At 42.5% G+C, this 19,392-nt stretch overlaps 1 protein-coding gene across 4 annotated transcripts in view; it reads right to left on the bottom strand.

Moving 5' to 3' along the window:
- UNC5A (unc-5 netrin receptor A) overlaps nt 1-19,392 on the bottom strand; it is a 648,839-nt gene that overhangs the window by 42,253 nt on the left and 587,194 nt on the right. For 2 of the 4 annotated variants that reach the window (XM_075344652.1, XM_075344653.1), the window contains exons 12-15: nt 10,465-10,698; nt 7,576-7,725; nt 6,490-6,654; nt 2,403-2,581 (exon numbers count right to left, since the gene is read on the bottom strand). In XM_075344652.1, the coding sequence (XP_075200767.1) occupies nt 2,403-2,581; nt 6,490-6,654; nt 7,576-7,725; nt 10,465-10,698 (728 nt within the window). Of the gene's footprint in view, nt 1-2,402; nt 2,582-6,480; nt 6,655-7,575; nt 7,726-10,464; nt 10,699-19,392 lie in introns of all 4 variants that reach the window. The other 2 variants (XM_075344651.1, XM_075344650.1) reach the window with 1 other exon arrangement.

Genomic DNA, 19,392 nt, shown 5'->3' on the forward strand with positions numbered 1-19,392 from the left:
CAGGCAGACACACTCTCGCACCCCCTTTGTACTCTTCAGCACTTCCGGTTGTTGGGGGCGGGGCTTCGTTTTGGCGCCTTTCCTGCTCGGAGAAGACGCTCGAGCGGGAGATTTTCGCGCCAAGATGGCGGCGCTTCAAAATTTTCGGTCGGACACCGCCGGCGGAGACCACAAGGCGCACTTCTACTGGTAAGTAGATGGGTTCAATCCTGTTTGTGACGCCAAGTTGTCACGGACGGGGAGGACGCCGTCGCTGCTGCGCTCTCGCTAACGCTCGGGTCCGGCGCTGCTGTGGCTGCTGCTCGGTGGCTCGAGCGGTGGGCCGGATCTGGGGACTCGAGCGGCGCTCCTCACCCATGAGTGAAAGGGGTGGTTGGTTTGGGGAATTTAGTCCGTGACGCCACCCACGGGTCGTGGTGAAGATGGACACCACCGCTGCTGGTGACGGGGATCCCGGGAGCGATGGTAGAGAGCAGCTGGGATGTTGTTTTCCCCCTCCGTGGGTAGGGGTCGGTGGTCCCGGGGCCCGATGATGTAACGGGGAGGCAGGGTTGGCGAGGTGCAGGGTTGCAGGGACAGCGCGGCGCGGTGCCGGATGGTACGGGTGTACTCACTCAGCAAGAAAGGTACAAAGTTCTCGGTAAACCAAACGGCTGGATGGGTGGGTCCCGCAGCCAGGTGCAGTGTTTCTCCCCGGACAGGTGATGGCGGCTGTCTTTCCCTGCACCTTGATGTTCTCCTTCTGACTACTATGGATTCCCAACGGTAGTCCGCTCCCCGGTGTATGGGTACCGGAGGAGCCCGTTTGCCCACAGGCGCTGGCCCTTGGGTCTCTAGCCTTAGGCGGTAGCTGTATACCCTCACGGTGTGGGCTGTTGCCTTCAATCGGGACTTTTGCTGTTGTGAAACCCCTGGGGTTCCAGTCACATTCGGATCTGACTATTGACGGCGGCTCCAAGCCTGGTCGGGGTCCGATGGCCCTGCCTGTGTGTGCTGGCTTCACTTCGCTCCCCGGTCGGTACCGGCGGGCCGTCACCCGACCCCGGTCCTACGGTTCCGCGTTGCTCCACCACTCCTGCAGACGGCCACCACCATCTGCCAACCTTGCTGTTAGTGCCTGGGCCACAAACCCAGACACCCAAGTGCTTGCTCCTCTCACTTCAAACTCCTACACTGTTCTGGCACTTTTCCCGCCTCCAGGCCTGTGAACTCCTCGGTAGGTGGGGCCAACCGCTTGGCTCGCCCCACCTGGTGTGGACATCAGACACTGGAGGGAGGCAACAAGGGTTTTTGTTTGGCTGGTGTCCCTGTCTAATGGGGGTGGGGGTGTTTGCGTGTTATCTGTGACGACCTGGCTAGGCCAGGGTGCCACAGATGCAAGAAGAACTATAAGGCTGACTATAATGTCAAGCAACGAGCGTGGAGAGTGTGTTCAGACCAACCGAGGTCTGAAACACAACAAAAAAAAACACTGTAGACATGGGAGGAACACCGGGAAGACGATAAGAATGGTGGACTCTGGCACTAGTGAGAGGGTAGATGGACACCTTCTAACCTCATATGAATTGTCCCTACTCTCCTAACCAGTCTCTATACAGTCTCCGCAACTGTCGCCATGCAGCACCCTGGGTCCCTGATAAACCCTATGGAGGCCCTGATTAGTGAGAGCCGGGTGAGGTTCACTAGACCCACCGCTGCACTAATAAGACAAGAGGGTATAAGAAACAAAAAGTGGGTAAGCAACCAAAAATGGAGATGATACGACTTCTGGACAATTCTTAGCAGCTTGCTTCCTCCAAGGTAGCTTTCATACAAATGGTTTGTATGGTCAGCAAACCTTGCTGGGATGCCTGGCTATTTAAGCACAAGGGACGGTATCTAGAAAGCAGGTGCAGCTGAGCTCAACTGCAGGAGAGCTGCAAACAGAAAAACTGGCATTAGCTACTTCAGACTTCAGTGCCAAAGGAAACAAAATGACATTTAAACGCAGAGCCCTGGATAGAGATAAGGGGCTCCAATCCTCAAGCTGCCACTATTATATATACATGTACTGATATTGAACACACCACTTACTAATTCTTTTGCATGTGTTCACAGACAAACTGTTTATCCACAGCCACCACTAGAGGGAGCTCACTGCAAAGAGATTAGCCAAAATGGAATAATGTGAAATAATGTAACTACCGGTATGACTCTGAAAGGAAAGGGAGCAAGGGATTTGGGCCTCATTCTATCAACCTCATGCTCTCACCTAAATTCTATGTCCCTTTACTATGTCCGTTCCTCATTGGCAGATTGAAGACTACTGTAAACATTGATTTCTGACAGACTGTGGTTATCCTGTTGTAGATCCAGATCACTTAGAGTAAAAAAACACACAGTGTAACATGTAATCACTCTACCTGTCCAAATTTAGCTTCTGAGCTAACACTCTCCATTCGGCACCATGGGAAGATGGCTCATCTAAGCTTGTTATGATCTTCTGTCTCATCAGAAAAGGGATCTTGAACGCGCTAGGACCCACCAAAGCTGCTGCTTCTTTTTCTACTTCATCTAATTGTATTTCTGATGGACGATTTTCCTAAACCAAACAAATTTTAATCAAATAATTGGCAGTAAAGATATCAGAGACAATAAAAAACAGGGTGCAAGTAGGATGAGGGATACAGGAGGGGCACTTGCTTTGGACACAGTTGAGATGTGGACGGGGGGGCAAAGGATGAAGGTGTCTGGAGATCTAGGAACTCCCTCTTCCACTCCTGGCTGTGTTCCTTAATTATAATATAATGAACCCTTAAAGGAGTATTATAATTTTATTACATGGCTAAAATTACAAAGTGATTGTAAAAGTAAGTAACTTTGTAAAATACTTTTCTTTAAAAAATCTTCTCCATTCTCAAGAATTGTATTATTAATTTTATTAATTATTGCTCATCACCCAGGTTACTGACCAGTCTATCAGGGATATCCGGACTACATGGCAAGGAGTGCACTGTTCATGAGCCACTCCAATACATCTTTTAATTACCGGATCCAACCAGCTTCCTTGTCACTGCGTTCCTCAAAAGCAGCAAAGGCAATGGTGCTCCTGCCTGCAGCACAACCATGCTGCCACTCCAAACTGTCAATCGAACGGAGCTCATCAGCCCTGGCTGTCATTATTTCAACAATCAGTGTGTCTTGTGTGCAATGAGTGACAGTTCACCCGGCCAACTCAATCAAGAGTATACTGAGCTGTCAGTTTGGTGATGGACAGCTCGGCCGTCCAATTTGAGACAGGGTCGTACTGAGCTATTGACATAGTCATTGACATCAAGTCTGAGGCAGGGCCGTGTTGAGCTGTCAGTTTGGTGAGTGACAGCTCGGCCGTCCAATCTGAGGTGTGGATGTGCTGAGCTGTCAATATTGTGAGTAGCAGTCCAGCCACCCAATCAAGGCTGGGGTATGCAGGGTTTCCTCCAGGTGCCTCCTGTTCTGAGTGATTACCTGGCCATTTAGCTGGCTGTCAGTCTCTTAATACTGTTAGTCATTGCTTTAATTTGGTGGTGTGTGCCTTGTTTTCCAGTGTTCTGTCTCTGATTTATTGCTGCATGACCTTGGACCGTGCCTCTGACGTCCATTTTGCCTAGCTCCTTCGTCTTGATCTGCTTACCTTCCTGGAATTCTTGTACTGTGATCTGTCTATGCCTATGTCTTTGTTTATGACAAGCTCTTTTGGATTCTGAATCCCAATGCTTGACTACCCTGCCTTATGGCTTGTTCATGAGTGGTGACTAGCATCACACCGACAAGTGGGAAACAGGGAGGCTGTAGAATGTGGCACTTCTGAATGGTGAGACAAATCATTTAAGGGACTGACAGTGCAGAATGCCTGTTCAGACCAAGTGCCCGATGCATTATAGAATAGCCAAACAAATGTGCACCTTCTAACTTACTTGTGTTAACTATATCTAGACCACCTACCTTCTTCTTTGATTGACAGCTCTGGCTTCATAGAGCCAGAGAAGTGTGGCAATAGATGGAAAGCATGGAGGTGGGAATGTGCACTTAAATGAATAGTCCCGCCATGATGCACGAGTACCTGTACTTGTTTCGAACAGTCATTCTATAATGACAAGGTCCCTTTAAAGGGGTATTCTTTGAAACATTTCTACCATTCTTAAAGACTTAACTTTTCTATTCTGTATTCTACAGCCTAACAGTTCTCATGTATCATTCCTCTAGATTTTCAAATACATATATGCCTTTTGCATTTCATTTTTAAGAAAACATTGTGGCATAAAAAGACATCTGTTCATTGAAGCAGAAACTGTTTTTTTTTTTTTTATACACCGGTCACGTCAGTGTAGTCCCTAGTGCTTTTAATGTAGTCAGCTGAATGTGGGTTGGACTGTGATTAACATCTTTTCTCAGCTTAAGTACCGTTATGTCAATTACTTGTTGTAGGCCATAAATACACACTATAGCAAAGTGCAAAACTTAAACACAATTTACATGTACACCGATAAGCAAAAGGGTAACAATGTTTTGAACTTTTGACTTTCAAGCTCCATATCTCACCATCCACTACAGCGTTGATCATGAGACTACCCTCATTTTATAGCCAATCATCTTGGCTATCTCCTACATAAATTTGACTTGCAACTATTTAGCATATGATTAGTTATGCAGATTCTTGTCATGTCACTGCATTGTTACTCATTTGTTCCTTAAATTCAAAAGTTTAATTTGTATTATTTTTTTAGTATTTTGTAAATCCACCCTTTGGCTTTCAACACTGCCTAAATACTTCTGGGCATGCTCTCCATCAGATTCCATCATGTCTCGACTGAAATCTGATCCCAGCTCTGATGAGCTGACTTTTTGGCTCTGATATTTTACCTGGACATCCACCTCTTGACTTTAGAATGGATGGACTGAATTAATTAAATTTTCTTCCAACTGTCATGATACTCACATGATGAAGTTTGGCAATAATTTGTCTGAAAGACCGCTATTGATCAGATGGTTTCTCTGTTCTTGGGAAATTTTTTCATGGCTGCTGCTCGAATAGAACCAGTGACCTTCCTCTTGGGAATTAACCTAGTTACAAACTAAGCTATTCGGGAATGTGAGAACAGGTTCTAATTTGGAATATGCAGTAGGAAAAACATTTTTCCACCATCAGGAGCAAAACTTTAAGGGTATGTGCACAGGATCAGGACCCACTGCATCCCAGATACGGCTGGTCCTGACATGCGGGGCCCACAAGTCTGCTCCGCAAGACACCGCAGTTGCTTATGCCCACAATCCGGGCTCGGGAAGTTGCGCTTTATCGCTGTGTTCTCCCTGTGGAGAACGCTTGCGTCTCCGCAGCAATAAATTGACATGCTGTGGCTCGGGAAGTCACACCGCAGGTCATTTTTCGCTGCGGGAAAAACAAGCACAGTGGTTAAGGGATTTCTAGAAATCCCATCCACTTTGCTTGTACTGTACAATGCAGCGTTTTGGACACAGAGAAAACACGCTGTGCCCAAAACACTGTGAACCCTGAGCACGCAGCCTAATAATGCAGTGACAGGCAAGAATCTGCATAACCATATTTATGTATTAGATAACCAAGATGATTGTCTATAAAATTAAGGTAGTCTCACATTCAAAGCTGTAGTGGATGGTGAGATATGGAGACTGAAAATCCAAAGTTCAAAACATGATTACACTTTTGCTCATCGGTGTACATGTAAATTTGTGTTTACGTTTTGCACATTGCTAAAGTGTATATTCATGGCGTACAACAATTAATTGATATAACGGCACCTAAGCTGAGAAATCACATATGCAATTATTTTACATGGTTTCCTGCATATATTCAGTCTGTATACTGTAGATCCATATTACAAGTCATCTTGTTTCTCTGAATGAAGTAGCTTCTATGATTATACTCAAATTCAAATGGCATCTAAAATGGTACCATGGACACCCAATTGAACAAATGACTCCGTACAGTGACACCATGGTGACAACTATGCTTGTTAAATCATTTTCATGTAAATTCTAGTATTGACTCTCATGTCATTCAATGTTTAAGCAGTTAAACATTTTTTTTTCTTCTTGTCCATGAAGGACTGCTAGTTTAAGGAAAAAACATGGAAGATGTATGTTTTGTATGGCTCCTCATTCTGTGATTGCTGGGAGTTTTGACACCTGGACTGTAAACTATCAGTATTATTGAGGGGCTACAATGTTCTGGATCTGGATTTTACACTTGGCCTTGTACTTTTGGGGCCACAGAGTTTGGATCAGGTGAACCCCAAGTGAAGCCTACTCTACTTTTTGGCACACTATTACGTTGGTCATTGACGTTGACTGTATAATGAACTGGCAAAAGAGAATGAACCTGTTTTTGCTATCTTCGTGGCTGTTTTTTATTATTTTTTTTTTTTTACTTTTACATGAAATAAAGTATCATAGGTTCCAATTATACAAAGTGACTATACTCACCTTATTTACCTTATTTAGGTTCATATTGATGTTAAAACTCTGACCATCTCCTTCCACTTGCCATATCCAAACCCTGCAGGAGAGGTCACATGTGCTGAGACTGAAGCGCTCCAACGTGAAAGTACAGTGAAGATTCCCATGCACTCCATTCCAGATATGATAAAATGGAATTTCCTGTATAGAGACGAACAATCGTTACGACAGGATAAGCAATCCTATTTTGATCACATTGGTATACCTAATCCTAATTATGGCCTAATGAGAGATATATTATTTGAATTGCATGATAACAATTGCTAGATTCATTCTTCTCTACAACCTTAATAATAGGACATGTCGTGAAGATATGTCTAGTGGAGGTTGGCCAATCTCAAGACACTATCACATTGGAGCAGATCTGTGACCAAACCTCAGCACCTGGTACTAAAATATAATCTATCATGTCAGTGATATTTGCAGAATGCAGACATGTTATGTAAAGGGTTATTTCTATTCTCCAGGCTTCGACCACTGGAGGTGGATCTTTAGGAACAGCAGAGAGTGGCTGAGCTGTGTTACTATTTTGATAAGTGTTGTAAGGACGTTTTGAGCCTACACTGGCTTCTTCTTCTGGAAAAAAACACAATTGATGATTATGGTTTTTCCAGACCGGCTTGCTAGGGACTAAATTGGGAGAAGGTCCGCTGGCCAATCTGTTGCAGAAGCCAAATGTCAGGTATGGATGTCTGTTACACATTTTCTAAAAAAACCCGTACAATATATTTGTATGTGACAAATCCATAGAATCTAAAAATATTTTTTTTCAGATGATGAGAAACTTGTTAAAAATAGCTAAGCCAATTACTGTCTAAGGCGGGTCACCACTGTGAGTGGGCATTTCTACCCATTTTTACTGTATTGAGGACAGGTCAGGAAGAAGAGACCAATTAGTTGCGTAAATACCAGAAAGGAAGATTGGTGAGAGTGAGTAAAATTTCCCATATCATTTTAAACTGGTCAAATCCTTTTAAGAATCAATTCATTAGCTGGAAAACCTGGACAGAGAAGTGAAAAGACTTGAACCGATTCTGATGCATAGCAGGACACCGAGTATACCTGGTAGCTGGCCAAGAGTTTGCTCTTCCACATGGTGCTGTGCATGTCATGCACAGAAAGGCGTAGATTGTGATAACTATCCTTAAAATGTAAGATCCGCGGCTCATCTAACATCTGCCCCCCCTGTTGTTTCTCCAGCTGTATGACCTCCTATGGGAAAAACACACACAATTATAGAGATAAAACATGCAGTACATGATTAATGCATATGAAGAAACTGGTCCGGTAGCCGCACAGCTATATGCACCTAGCTCTTTGTCTATACCGGCAATTTGCATCCATCATACATAGCTAGATATATTATGTGGTGCTTACATCTGTTTATTTGCAAGCTTCCAGTGTGTGTGGAGGGTGAGTGACCCTACAGAGGAGTCTGGCTACCATCCTCGAGGGTACAAATGCCTGTTTGGGCACAGCTGCTTTTCTTACCCAGCTGATGAACAATCTTGAGTTGATGAGAAACAAAGTTCAAGTGTAAACTCCCTGAAGAGGCCAACAATGCACATCCTGATAGACAGATGTAACTGAGCTTCTGCGATAAGTGGTATCTTACAACATTCATAAACAATGAAAAGCAGCACAGTACCACTGAAATTGTAAGGATTATTCCCAAGGCTTTAATTCAAGGAGTTTACCATTTTCCTGTTTTTATTGAAGGACACTTTACTTTGTATATCTATATATATTTGCTTTCAAGACTGGAAAAAATGGCCTCTTCATGGTGTATAGGAAAAAAGACAAACCCCGGACCTGGTGCCTTTTCTGCTACAGAAGTAGAGAGCACTAATTTGAATGGCACAGGGGATAGGCAGACCTTGGTATGAATGGGCACTGTTACATCTCCATTAAGGCCATGGAGTTTCATTAATTTAATTGTTAGGGTTATTTTCAAAACACAATGCTTTAGATACAATTCCCACACAATTGTGTAAACTGTTTTTTTACCCCTGATTAAAGGGCAAATAAAAAGTATGACACAGAGAGATCTATTTCAAATGACATGGTTGTCTTAGTTAAAGGGCATCAGATCGATAATGTGCACACTTTTGCTCTACTTCTAAAATCCAAAATTAAATCCCAGCTACAATTTTGTTGCTAGATGATGGTTTAGTCAATGCTTGGTCTATGAAAGCAAGAATTCATATATGTATTGTCATACAAAAATGATTATATTATCATAGGAGACCCTACAACAACAAAAATATAGAAACATAGCAGCATGTCATCCAGGCAATCAATTCCTATACAAATATTAGAACAGAACTTGAAAGATTTATAACTAGTGATCAAAAAGCACTACCATGCTCGGGTGCTCAGAACTTGTAACTTCTAGTGATGAGTGGGCACTACCATGCTCGGGTGCTCGGTACTCGTAATTTTTAGTGATCAGCAAGCACTACCATGCTCGGGTGCTCAGTACTCATAATTTCTAGTGATTAGCAAGCACTACCATGCTCGGTACTCATAATGTTTATTGATGAGCGAACACTACCATGATCCGGTGCTCAGTACTTGGAATTTTTAGTGATGAGTGAGCACTACCATGCTCTGGTGCTCAGTACTCTTAACAAGCAATTGGGCGCTCAGATAGGTATGACTCGTCTACTAAGTATAATGGAAATAAAAGGTGAACTCAAACATTTTTCTGAAGATTTCCCAAAACTATGCTTGTGTCCCCCATTGACTTCCATTTATACTCGGGTACTAGAGTCTCGCCAATCCGAGTGACCGACTGTTAATTAAGAGTACCCAGCACAAGAGCATGGTAGTGCTCACTCATCACTAAAAATTCCGAGTACCGAGCACCTGAGCATGGTAGTTCTCACTCATCAATAGTAGTTATGAGTACCGAGGACCTGACCATGGTAGTTCTCCCTCATCACTATATGTTACGAGTACTGAGCACTCGAGCATGGTAGTGCTCACTCACCACTAGAATTTACGAGTACCAAGCACCCGAGCATGGTAGGGCTCACTCATCACTGCAAATTACAAGTACTGAGCATGGTAGTGCTCACTCATCGCTAGAAATTATGAGTACTGAGCATCTGAGCATGGTAATGCTCCTTCATCCCTAGTTATAATACATACATAATGTCTCTTCATGATTATGCACTCTTCAACATTGAAACTGCACCACCTAAAAGGAAAAGTCATAGACTTAAGAAATTCACAAGGTCCATAGACATATTAACTATGTGCAAATGATGAAAAAATGTAGCAACACTTGCAAAACATCTCGATTTGTCTAGTATTGAGTATGAGAGCCGATTGCATTCAGCATGGCAGAACGTTCCTCAGACAACCATTAAAGGGAACCCGTCAAGTGAAAAAACGCTAATAACCCGCAGTTTAATTTTTTCAGCATTTGCATATCATTAACATGTCTATAGATTCTGTGATTTTCATAATTCTATCACTTTTCCTTATGGGTGTTGTAATTTCAATGTTGAGAAGTGTATAAACATGGAAAGACATTAACATATCTATTAATCCTGTCATTTCCATATCTTCACCACTTCTCCTTCTTGGTGTTGTATGTTTAATGTTGAGAGCGTATGTTCTTTCTATCTTCAGTAAAAGGGTTTACTACATGCTACACCAATGACGGAGTCTGGACAATATACAGTACGTTACCAAAGTTTAATTATTTTCCGTTTTTTTAACAAGGCCAATGCTTTGACTTTGCTTCCCTAATGCCTACAACCCTCGCATAATTCTTCTAAGCACTTAGGTAGACAATCTCCCTCAATGGAGCAAGTAATGAATTATAGTATTACATCATATTTTATGTGCACCATAATCAACAGACTCCTGTCGTTACAGTCAGTGAACCACATCCCGGCTTTAATAGCTGTGGTTTATGTGTGGCTTTCCCCTTTCACTCACCTTCATGGCATCTTGTGTGTCAGGGATGCAGTATACTCTCAGGCTGTATTCCAGGCTCGTACAGGCGGTGGGGGCAAAGAGCAGCAGCTTTAGGCGCTTTGTGGCCGACATGCTGAGAGACTCTCCCACTAGGGCGAAGCGTCCCAGCTGCTCCGTGAATAGGTAACAGTTGTGGGACTCCAGGTGGCAGTAATACATGTGCGATGGGCTTCCCCCGTCAAGCTGCAAGACATCCTGTGAAAAGCAAGTATATACTTAGAAATGGATCAAGACACCATTTAGTATTCTAAGGCCATTTTGGTGGGTTTTCGACTATTGTTAGTGCATCTTTACAAGTGTTTTAATTTGCTTTTTTGATGCTGTTTTTTGTCTCTTGTTGGTGTGTCATGGTTTAAATAAAGCTGCTTGTTTTTGATACTTTCTGGTATTTGGCTTTGATAAAACTTTATTGATATACAGTTGTACTCAAACATTTACATACCCTGGCAGATTTTTTGCTTTCTTGTCTTTTTTCAGAGAATATGAATGATAACACAAAATCTTTTTTTCCACTCATGGTTAGTGGTTGGGTGAAGCCATTTATTGTCAACCTACTGTGTTTTCTCTTTTTAAATCATAATAACATCCAAAAACATCAAAATGACTCTGATCAAAAGTTCACATACACCAGTTCTTTATACTGTGTATTGCCCCCTCTAACATCAAGGATAGCTTGAAGTATTTTGTGGTAGTTGTGGATGAGGTTCTTTATTTTCTCAGATAATAAAGCTAGCCATTCTTCTTGGCAAAAAGCCTCCAGTTCCTGTAAATTCCTGGGCTTTATTGCATGAACGTCGCGCTTCAGTTCTCTCCAGAGTGGCTCAATGATATTGAGGTCAGGAGACTGAGATGGCCACTCCAGAACCTTCACTTTGTTCTGCTGTAGCCAATAACATGTCAACTTGGCCTTGTGTTTTGGATCGGTGTCATATTGGAATATCCATGTATGTCCCATGATCAGCTTCCGGGCTGATGAGTGCAACTTTGCCTCCAGTATTTACTAATAATGTGTTGCGTTCATCTTTCCTTCAACTGTGACCAAGTTTCCTATGCCTTTGTAGCTCACACATCTCCACATCATCAGCGTTCCACCTCTGCACTTTACAATAGGAATGGTGTTCCTTTCATCATAGGCCTTGTTGACACCTCTTCAAATGTAACGTTTATGGTTGTGGCCAAAAAGTTTGATTTAAGTCTCATCACTCCAAATTACCTTTTCCAGAAGTTTATAGGCTTGTCTCTCTGCTGTTTGGTGTATTGTAGGCAAGATACTTTGTGGCATTTGCACAGTAATGGCTTTCTTCTGGCGACTCAAGCATGCAACCCATTTTTCTTCAAGTGCCTTCTTATTGTGCATCTCAAAACAGCCCCACTGCCAGTTTTCAGCGAGTTCTGTATTTTAGCTGATGTTATTTGTGGGCTTTTCTTTGCATCCCGAACAATTTTCCTTGCAGTTGTGGCCAAAATTTTTGTTAGTCTACCTGATCGTAGTTTGGTTTTTACAGGGTCCCTGATTTTCCATTTGTTAATCACAGTTTGAACACTGCTGACTGGCATTATCAATTCCTTGGATATCTTTTTGTATCCCTTTCCTGTTTTATACAGTTCAACTATCTTTTACCGTAGATCCATTGACAATTCTTTTGCTTTACCCATGACTCACAATCCGGAATCGTCTGTGGCTGGATGAAAGATGCAAGAGTCCGTCTGGGTCCCAGAAACTCACTCATCTTTTATTCACACGCACTGATTACAATCAAACAGGTCACAGGTGAGGATGTTACCTTTATTAGCCATTCAAACCCATTTGTGTCAACTTCTGAGCATGTTATCAGGCCAAAATCACCAGAGTATATGAACTTTTGATCAGGGTCATTTGGATGTTTTTGGTTGTTATTATGATTTAAAACTAGACAACAGTAGTTTGACAATAAATGGCTTTACCCAACCCCTAACCATGAGTGGAAAAAAAGATTTTGTGTTATCATTCATATTTTCTGAAAAAAGGCCAAGAAAGCAAAAAATCTGCCTGGGTATGTAAACTTTTGAGCACAACTGTACTTAGGCTCAGGTTACATGCATTTTTTTTATGCATTTCCTTAGCGGAAACAAACTAAAAACACACTTGTTTTTTTTACCTGCATCTAATTTAAATCTAATAAATAATAATAATAACTAATAATTAATAATTATTAAAACATCTGTATTTACAATATGACCCACTAACAACAGATAAAAAAACACATCTTCAAAAATGCAATAATGCATAAAAAAATGTACACAAAGACGAATGTAAAAAACACAACTGATCTAGTTGACATAATAGGTGCAGAAATTGTGCAACATCAAAAGTTCACAATGGGAATGTAGGTTTAGATGACCCTTCTTTAATGCAGTGAAAAACACAGTATAAAAAAACGCACTAAATATTCATGGTGGGCACACAGCCTAAAAGTCATCTGTGTATGCGATGGAAGTGGCATATTACTGATCAATTGCTCAGATTCATCCCTGTAAAACTGATAGGAAAGGCTTTTTCTAAATACCTTGATCAGCCAATTCTGCCTGTGAGTGGCGCTATTGAGGACCACTCATCGCTATGAAGTCACCCCCGGGTTCCGTGACCTCTGGGATCCGGTGATGTCATATCAACTTCCAGTTGACCTGACATCACTGCAACCTACCCCAATCTCCGCGAGTGACTGGGCTGTGGGCGGTGTTTCACCGCTCATCACAGCCCAGCATCACAGCCTGGTATTGCCCGCACGCTCTCCTTCACTGCAAAGCGCCACAAGCAGGAGCATGCTGGACTGTGAAGAGCGGTGAAACTCCACCCACAGCCCAGTCACTCAGGAAGACTGGGGCCGGCCTCAGTGATTTCAGGTCAACTGGAAGCTGATGTGACTTCACCAGATACCAGAGGTCACGGAGCCTGGGGGTCACATGATGGGGATGAGGGGTCCTCAAGTAGACCGCTCACAGGCAGAATTGGCTGATCAAGGTATTTAGAAAAAGCCTTCCATATCAGCTTTACAGGGATGTGGTTACTACTGCAGAGTAGTGAACCACCTCTTTAATTATGAAATGGATAAACATATTTTTCACAACTTCATACAAATGGACAGCACAAGTGATTGTTTTTCCTGGAATTTTTTCTTATTGGTCTACATAGGTTGATATACTTAGACTCTCGGAGGAAGCCACAATATATATTTTTTTATCACTAAGACATACAGAATCTGCTCCAAATGCCTTGCTATAAAATGGAAGACACATGCCGACACAAACAGTCTATGACAGCTGTACTGCAGATCTGTTCAACACGGGTCTGTAAAACAAAGATTTGCATCTTGGAAGATACCCAGAAGATTACGTCTTGCCTAGTTTATTATATTTTAAGGTAAGACCAAAATTCTTCAGTTAATCAATAAATTCTCCATCTTTTTAGTACAACTGTAAACACAATTTCTATCTCCTCAGCTTCTGCGCTCTAACATGACAGGACACCATGTTCTACGTAATCTCCAGTCTTCCTCCCGGCAGACAGAAACATGTCTTCTCTACATAAACTTGGGAGCAGATGGTCAGAGTGTTTGACAGCCTCCATACATATTAGATTGGGAAAAATCTAAAATACACAGCATGCCCAAATTTTCTGTTTGTAAAACTTAAAGCATACCTGCAGTTCACATATTTTGTGCCATTAATGAATGAAAAAATAACAACCATAGTAATATAAATTGTCTCTTTCTATATTAGACATTTCATTCTATCCATGGCTTTTGTGCTGTTTGTAGCTGTTTAGAATCTCTGCACTCACTGAAATAGGCAACACCGATAAGACACAACGTCAACCGTCTTATTGCATGCTCATATTACATGCAGCAGAAAGACTGTGAGTGTCTTTAGTATTAGATCCCCTCATATCATAGATCAATAGAGAGTACTATATTTTTTCATTGTATAATCTATTTAACTTCTGTGACATCTATGAGACAATTGGGAATCTGCAGAGGCCGCCATTTGGTCATGGTATTGAACCTGGGAGCACTCGGGAAGCTCATCCAGAACTCTAGTAAGAATTCGGTGTTGGTTCTTTAGAAATAGGCAAATTAAATAATTGTGCTTGGATTTTTGGGGCGCTGAGCTCAGGACAAACTGACAGAGAGAAGACCGTAAATAAGAAAAACTGCAGAAAACTACATGAATATTGTTTCACTGTCATAAAAAATACTATTATTATCCATGTGCCCTTACATGACAGCTTTTTTTAAATGATTAGTAAAATTAATGAAGTTATCAAATTTAGGAAACACATTTTCAAAAATCATAATGTAGAATTCAGAGTATACAGAGGGAGTGCTTCGCTCAGGGCACAGAAGACCTGCCACGTCTGTGCCTTAGACCCCCTTCACATGTCCATGTTTCCGGTACACGTGGCACCTATTGTTTTCATGGACAACCACACATACCCATTATACGTCTGCGATCCGTGGAGGGCAGGCACAATGAGTTCAGCATGGCCGTTGAGACCAGCTGGGAATCCCTGGTTCCGACATGCCCATTATACCCTACAGTGCTGCTCTCACATGGACTGTGTGTCCATGGGAACCACAAAGAGACAAGTCCGTTTTTTTTTGGCAACACAGTTGACAAGTGCCAACACAAGTATATGGGTCAGTGAAAACACATACAGCACATGGACGGCATAAGTGTATAATCAGTGTGCCATTCTTGTGCTGTACGTATTTAACATTCAAAGTATAGGAGAAGCTTTATAATCTTTATTTCTTAACCATACCGAAAAAATGTGAATGGAACACTGATGGCATGGGGATGACACACTGATGGCACTGGGATGACACACTGAAGGCACATGGATAGCCCAGGGATGACACGCTAATTGCACACTGATGGTACAGGTATGGGACATGAATGGAACAGGGATGACATACTGATGGCACATGGTTGACACACTGATGACACTTGAATGACACACTGATGGCACCGGGATGACACACTGATGGCACCGGGATGACACACTGATGGCACTGGGATGACACACTGATGGCACCAGGATGACACACTGATGGCACTGGGATGACACACTGAAGGCACATGGATAGCCCAGGGATGACACGCTAATTGCACACTGATGGCACAGGTATGTGACATGAATGGAACAGGGATGACATACTGATGGCACATGGTTGCCACACTGTTGGCATATGGATGGCACAGGGATGACACACTGATGGCATATGGATGGCACAGGGATAGCACACTGATGGCACACAGGTGGCATAGGGATGACACCCTAATGGCACACCGATGGAACACAGATGGCACATGAATGGCACAGGGATGACACACTCATGCCACACTGATGGCATCGGGATGACACACTGAAGGCACATGGATAGCCCAGGGATGACACGCTAATTGCACACTGATGGCACAGGTATGGGACATGAGTGGAACAGGGATGACATACTGATGGCACATGGTTGACACACTGATGGCATATGGATGGCACAGGGATGACACACTGATAGCACATGAATGGAACAGGGATGACACACTGATGGCACACAGGTGGCATAGGGATGACTCCCTAATGGCACACCGATGGCACACAGATGGCACATGAATGTCACAGGGATGAAACACTCATGCCACACTGATGGCATCGGGATGACACACCGATGGTATATAGATGGCACAGAGATGACACAGTGATGGCACAAGAATGGCACATAGATGTCACACTGATGGCATATGGATAGCACAGGGATGACACTCTGATGGTACACTGGTGGCATATAAATGGCACAGGGATGACACATTGATGACACACTGATGGGACACGGATGGCACATGAATGGCACAGGGATGACACATTGATGGCACACTGATGGGACACGGATGGCACATGAATGGCACAGGGATGACACATTGATGGCACACTGATTGGACACGGATGGCACATGAATGGCACAGGGATGACACATTGATGGCACACCAATGGGACATGGATGGCACATGAATGGCACAGGGATGAGACACTGATGGCACCCTGATGTAAAACACTAATGACATTGGTATTAGTTTTATACATATGTGTTTTATATGCACATGCCTCTCCTATTGATTTCAACACATATGTATGTTTTCTTTTCCCTGGACAATGTGGAAAATATTGGCCCTTTTTCCATCAAAAATCAAATTATGTAAACTATGCTTTAAACACTGAAAAAACAAACAAACATAAAAGAGTTGACTTATTTCTCTTAATGCATTATCCCCCTCCCTCAAAAAACATACAACAAAAGGTAATCAAAATGTTATATGTTGCCCAAAATGGAATTAATAAAAATGTCACCTCAGTGTTCAAAAAAAAACAACCCCACACAGAATCTCAGGAAATGAGAGGAGAAACAGATATGTCTTTAGGAGATTCAGATTTTTTTTTAACTACTAAAAAAAAACAAAACTTTAAAAAATTGGTATAGATGACATTGAACTGACTTGGAAAATCACATTATCAGGTCACTTTTACCACAGAGTGGATGGTATAAAAAACACATTATTTAGTCAACTGAATGGCGCCATTTAAGAACTCATCCTACAAAACACATACCCCCATATGGATATGTTAATGAAAGAGTTCAAAAGTTATGGCTCTGGGAACAAGGGAAGGAAAAAACTAAAGTGCAAAAAAAATGCAAGTCATTGAAGAGTTAATGAAGGTTTCAACTGGGGAAGACTACAACTGTCAGGGCATACTGGAAGCTTCAGTTTTTCATCGACCAGAAAGTTATAGTGAGAATCGACAAAATAATTTGTTAATTACCCAGAAGAGGAGTCCTAGGTTGGATTTACCGTTCTCCTATAGGTGCGAAGAAGAGGCATCAGGGGCTGGGGTCGTAGGTTGGATTTACCATTATTCTATGGGTGCCAAGAAGAGGCATCAGGGGCTGGGGTCCTACGTTGGACTTACCATTTTCCTATGGGTGCCAAAAAGAGGCATCAGGGGCTGGGGTCGTAGGTTGGATTTACCATTTTCCTATGGGTGCCAAAAAGAGGCATCAGGGGCTGGGGCCCTCAGTTAGATTTACCGTTCTTCTGTGGGTGTCAAGGGAGAGGACACAGGGACTTGGGCCTTCATTTGAATTTACCATTCTTCTGTGGGTGCCAAGGAAGAGGACACAGGAGCTGGGGTCCTCAGTTGGATTTACCATCCTCCTACGAGTGCCAAGGTGGAGACATCAGGGGCTGTGGCCATCAATTGGATTTACAATTCTTCTGTGGGTGCCAAGGAAGAGCCCACAGGGGCTGGGGTCCTCAGTTAGAGTTACCGTTCTCATTTGGTACCAAGGAACATGATGTAGTGGCTGGGATCCTCAGTTTGATTTACCGTTCTCCTGTGGGTGCCAGGGAAGAGAGCACAGATGCTAACATCTTAAGTTGGATTTACAGTTCTCCTGTGGGTGCCAAGGGAGTGGGAGAAGGGGCTGGGGTCCCCAGTTGGATTTACCATTCTCCTATGGGTGCCAAGGTAGAGGCATCAGGGGCTGCGGCCGTCAGTTGGATTTACAATTCTGTGGTTGCCAAGGAAGAGGCTACATGGGCTGGGGTCCTCAGTTGGATTTACCGTTCTCCTGTGGGTCGCTCTGAGAATGAATACACTGCATGCAAACATTCAGTGTAAGGACTTGCCCTTGCTAAGTGGAAACTTGCCCTATTTGAGCCTCCTTGGCCCTCACCACCATACCCGGAGAGCAGCAGTCCATACACTGATCACTCATATGCAGTGTACAGAACTTCCTAAGAAGCAACTGAAAAGAGCTTCTGAAAGAGAACAAGCTGATCAGGTAATATGGCTCCGCAGCATGGAGTTTGGGAAAGCAATAAGGTCATGACATATATTACAATATATTACAACTAGCAATGCCTAACTTTTATATACAATTAATGATGTACCCTTTAGTTATAGAGTTTCCTGTAACTGTACTTCATTGATATGACCTCCACCACTTTCTGCAATGCCTTCACCGATCTGCCTTTCCAAGTCCATTATACTTGTGTATTTGAACAATTTGCATCATAATGATCAGCGAATACAAAAGATTGTAGAAAACAAAAACGATCCTACGAGAGCAAACTATTTAATTGCTTCTCGAAAATAGAGAAGCAAAGAAACGAAAAGTGTTAAAGACAAAAGTAGTGCTGCCATACACTCCAGAAAAGCTGACAATTATTGTAATAATGTCATTTAACCTATGGGCACCAAATGACAGCTAGCAAATACTGAAAAATATTGCTTTTAAGTAGCCGGCAGCCCATGTCAACTGGCATCAAACTTAATGTTGAACCTAATGTCTAGGCATCATTATCCAACAGCCGGAACATGACGTTATAAATGTAGAGCCTGCACGGTACATTTTCTGCATCCTTCAAATCCGGTGTCTATGTGATTCATAGTATGCACAGTAAACCTGCAGCCTGTTCAATAAACACCATCAGCCAGGGACCTGCGCTATTCTCTGGGAATGTCTCTTATCAAAGTACAGCCGCGAGACATGAAGCGTTATTATTATAATGACATTCTGTAGGCGAGACATCAACTTTGTGTGCCTTAGACATTCAGCACTCGTGTCCTGACAATCTTACGTGCCGCACACATAATTTACAGTCAAAAATCTCAATGGGACTATCTCACCAGCTATGCAAATATGCAATTTACAGATAAAGGGAAGCTATCATCAGAAAATTACTTCATCTTTAAATCAAATTTTTATGGTACATGGTATTTTTTTTTTTAAACTTGGCATTTTTTTTTTTCATATTGTATTCTTTATTTAAAAAAAATAAAAAATAAAATAAAAA

Source organism: Anomaloglossus baeobatrachus, chromosome 4, assembly GCF_048569485.1.
Source record: "Anomaloglossus baeobatrachus isolate aAnoBae1 chromosome 4, aAnoBae1.hap1, whole genome shotgun sequence".
NCBI classification, from domain to species: domain Eukaryota; kingdom Metazoa; phylum Chordata; class Amphibia; order Anura; family Aromobatidae; genus Anomaloglossus; species Anomaloglossus baeobatrachus.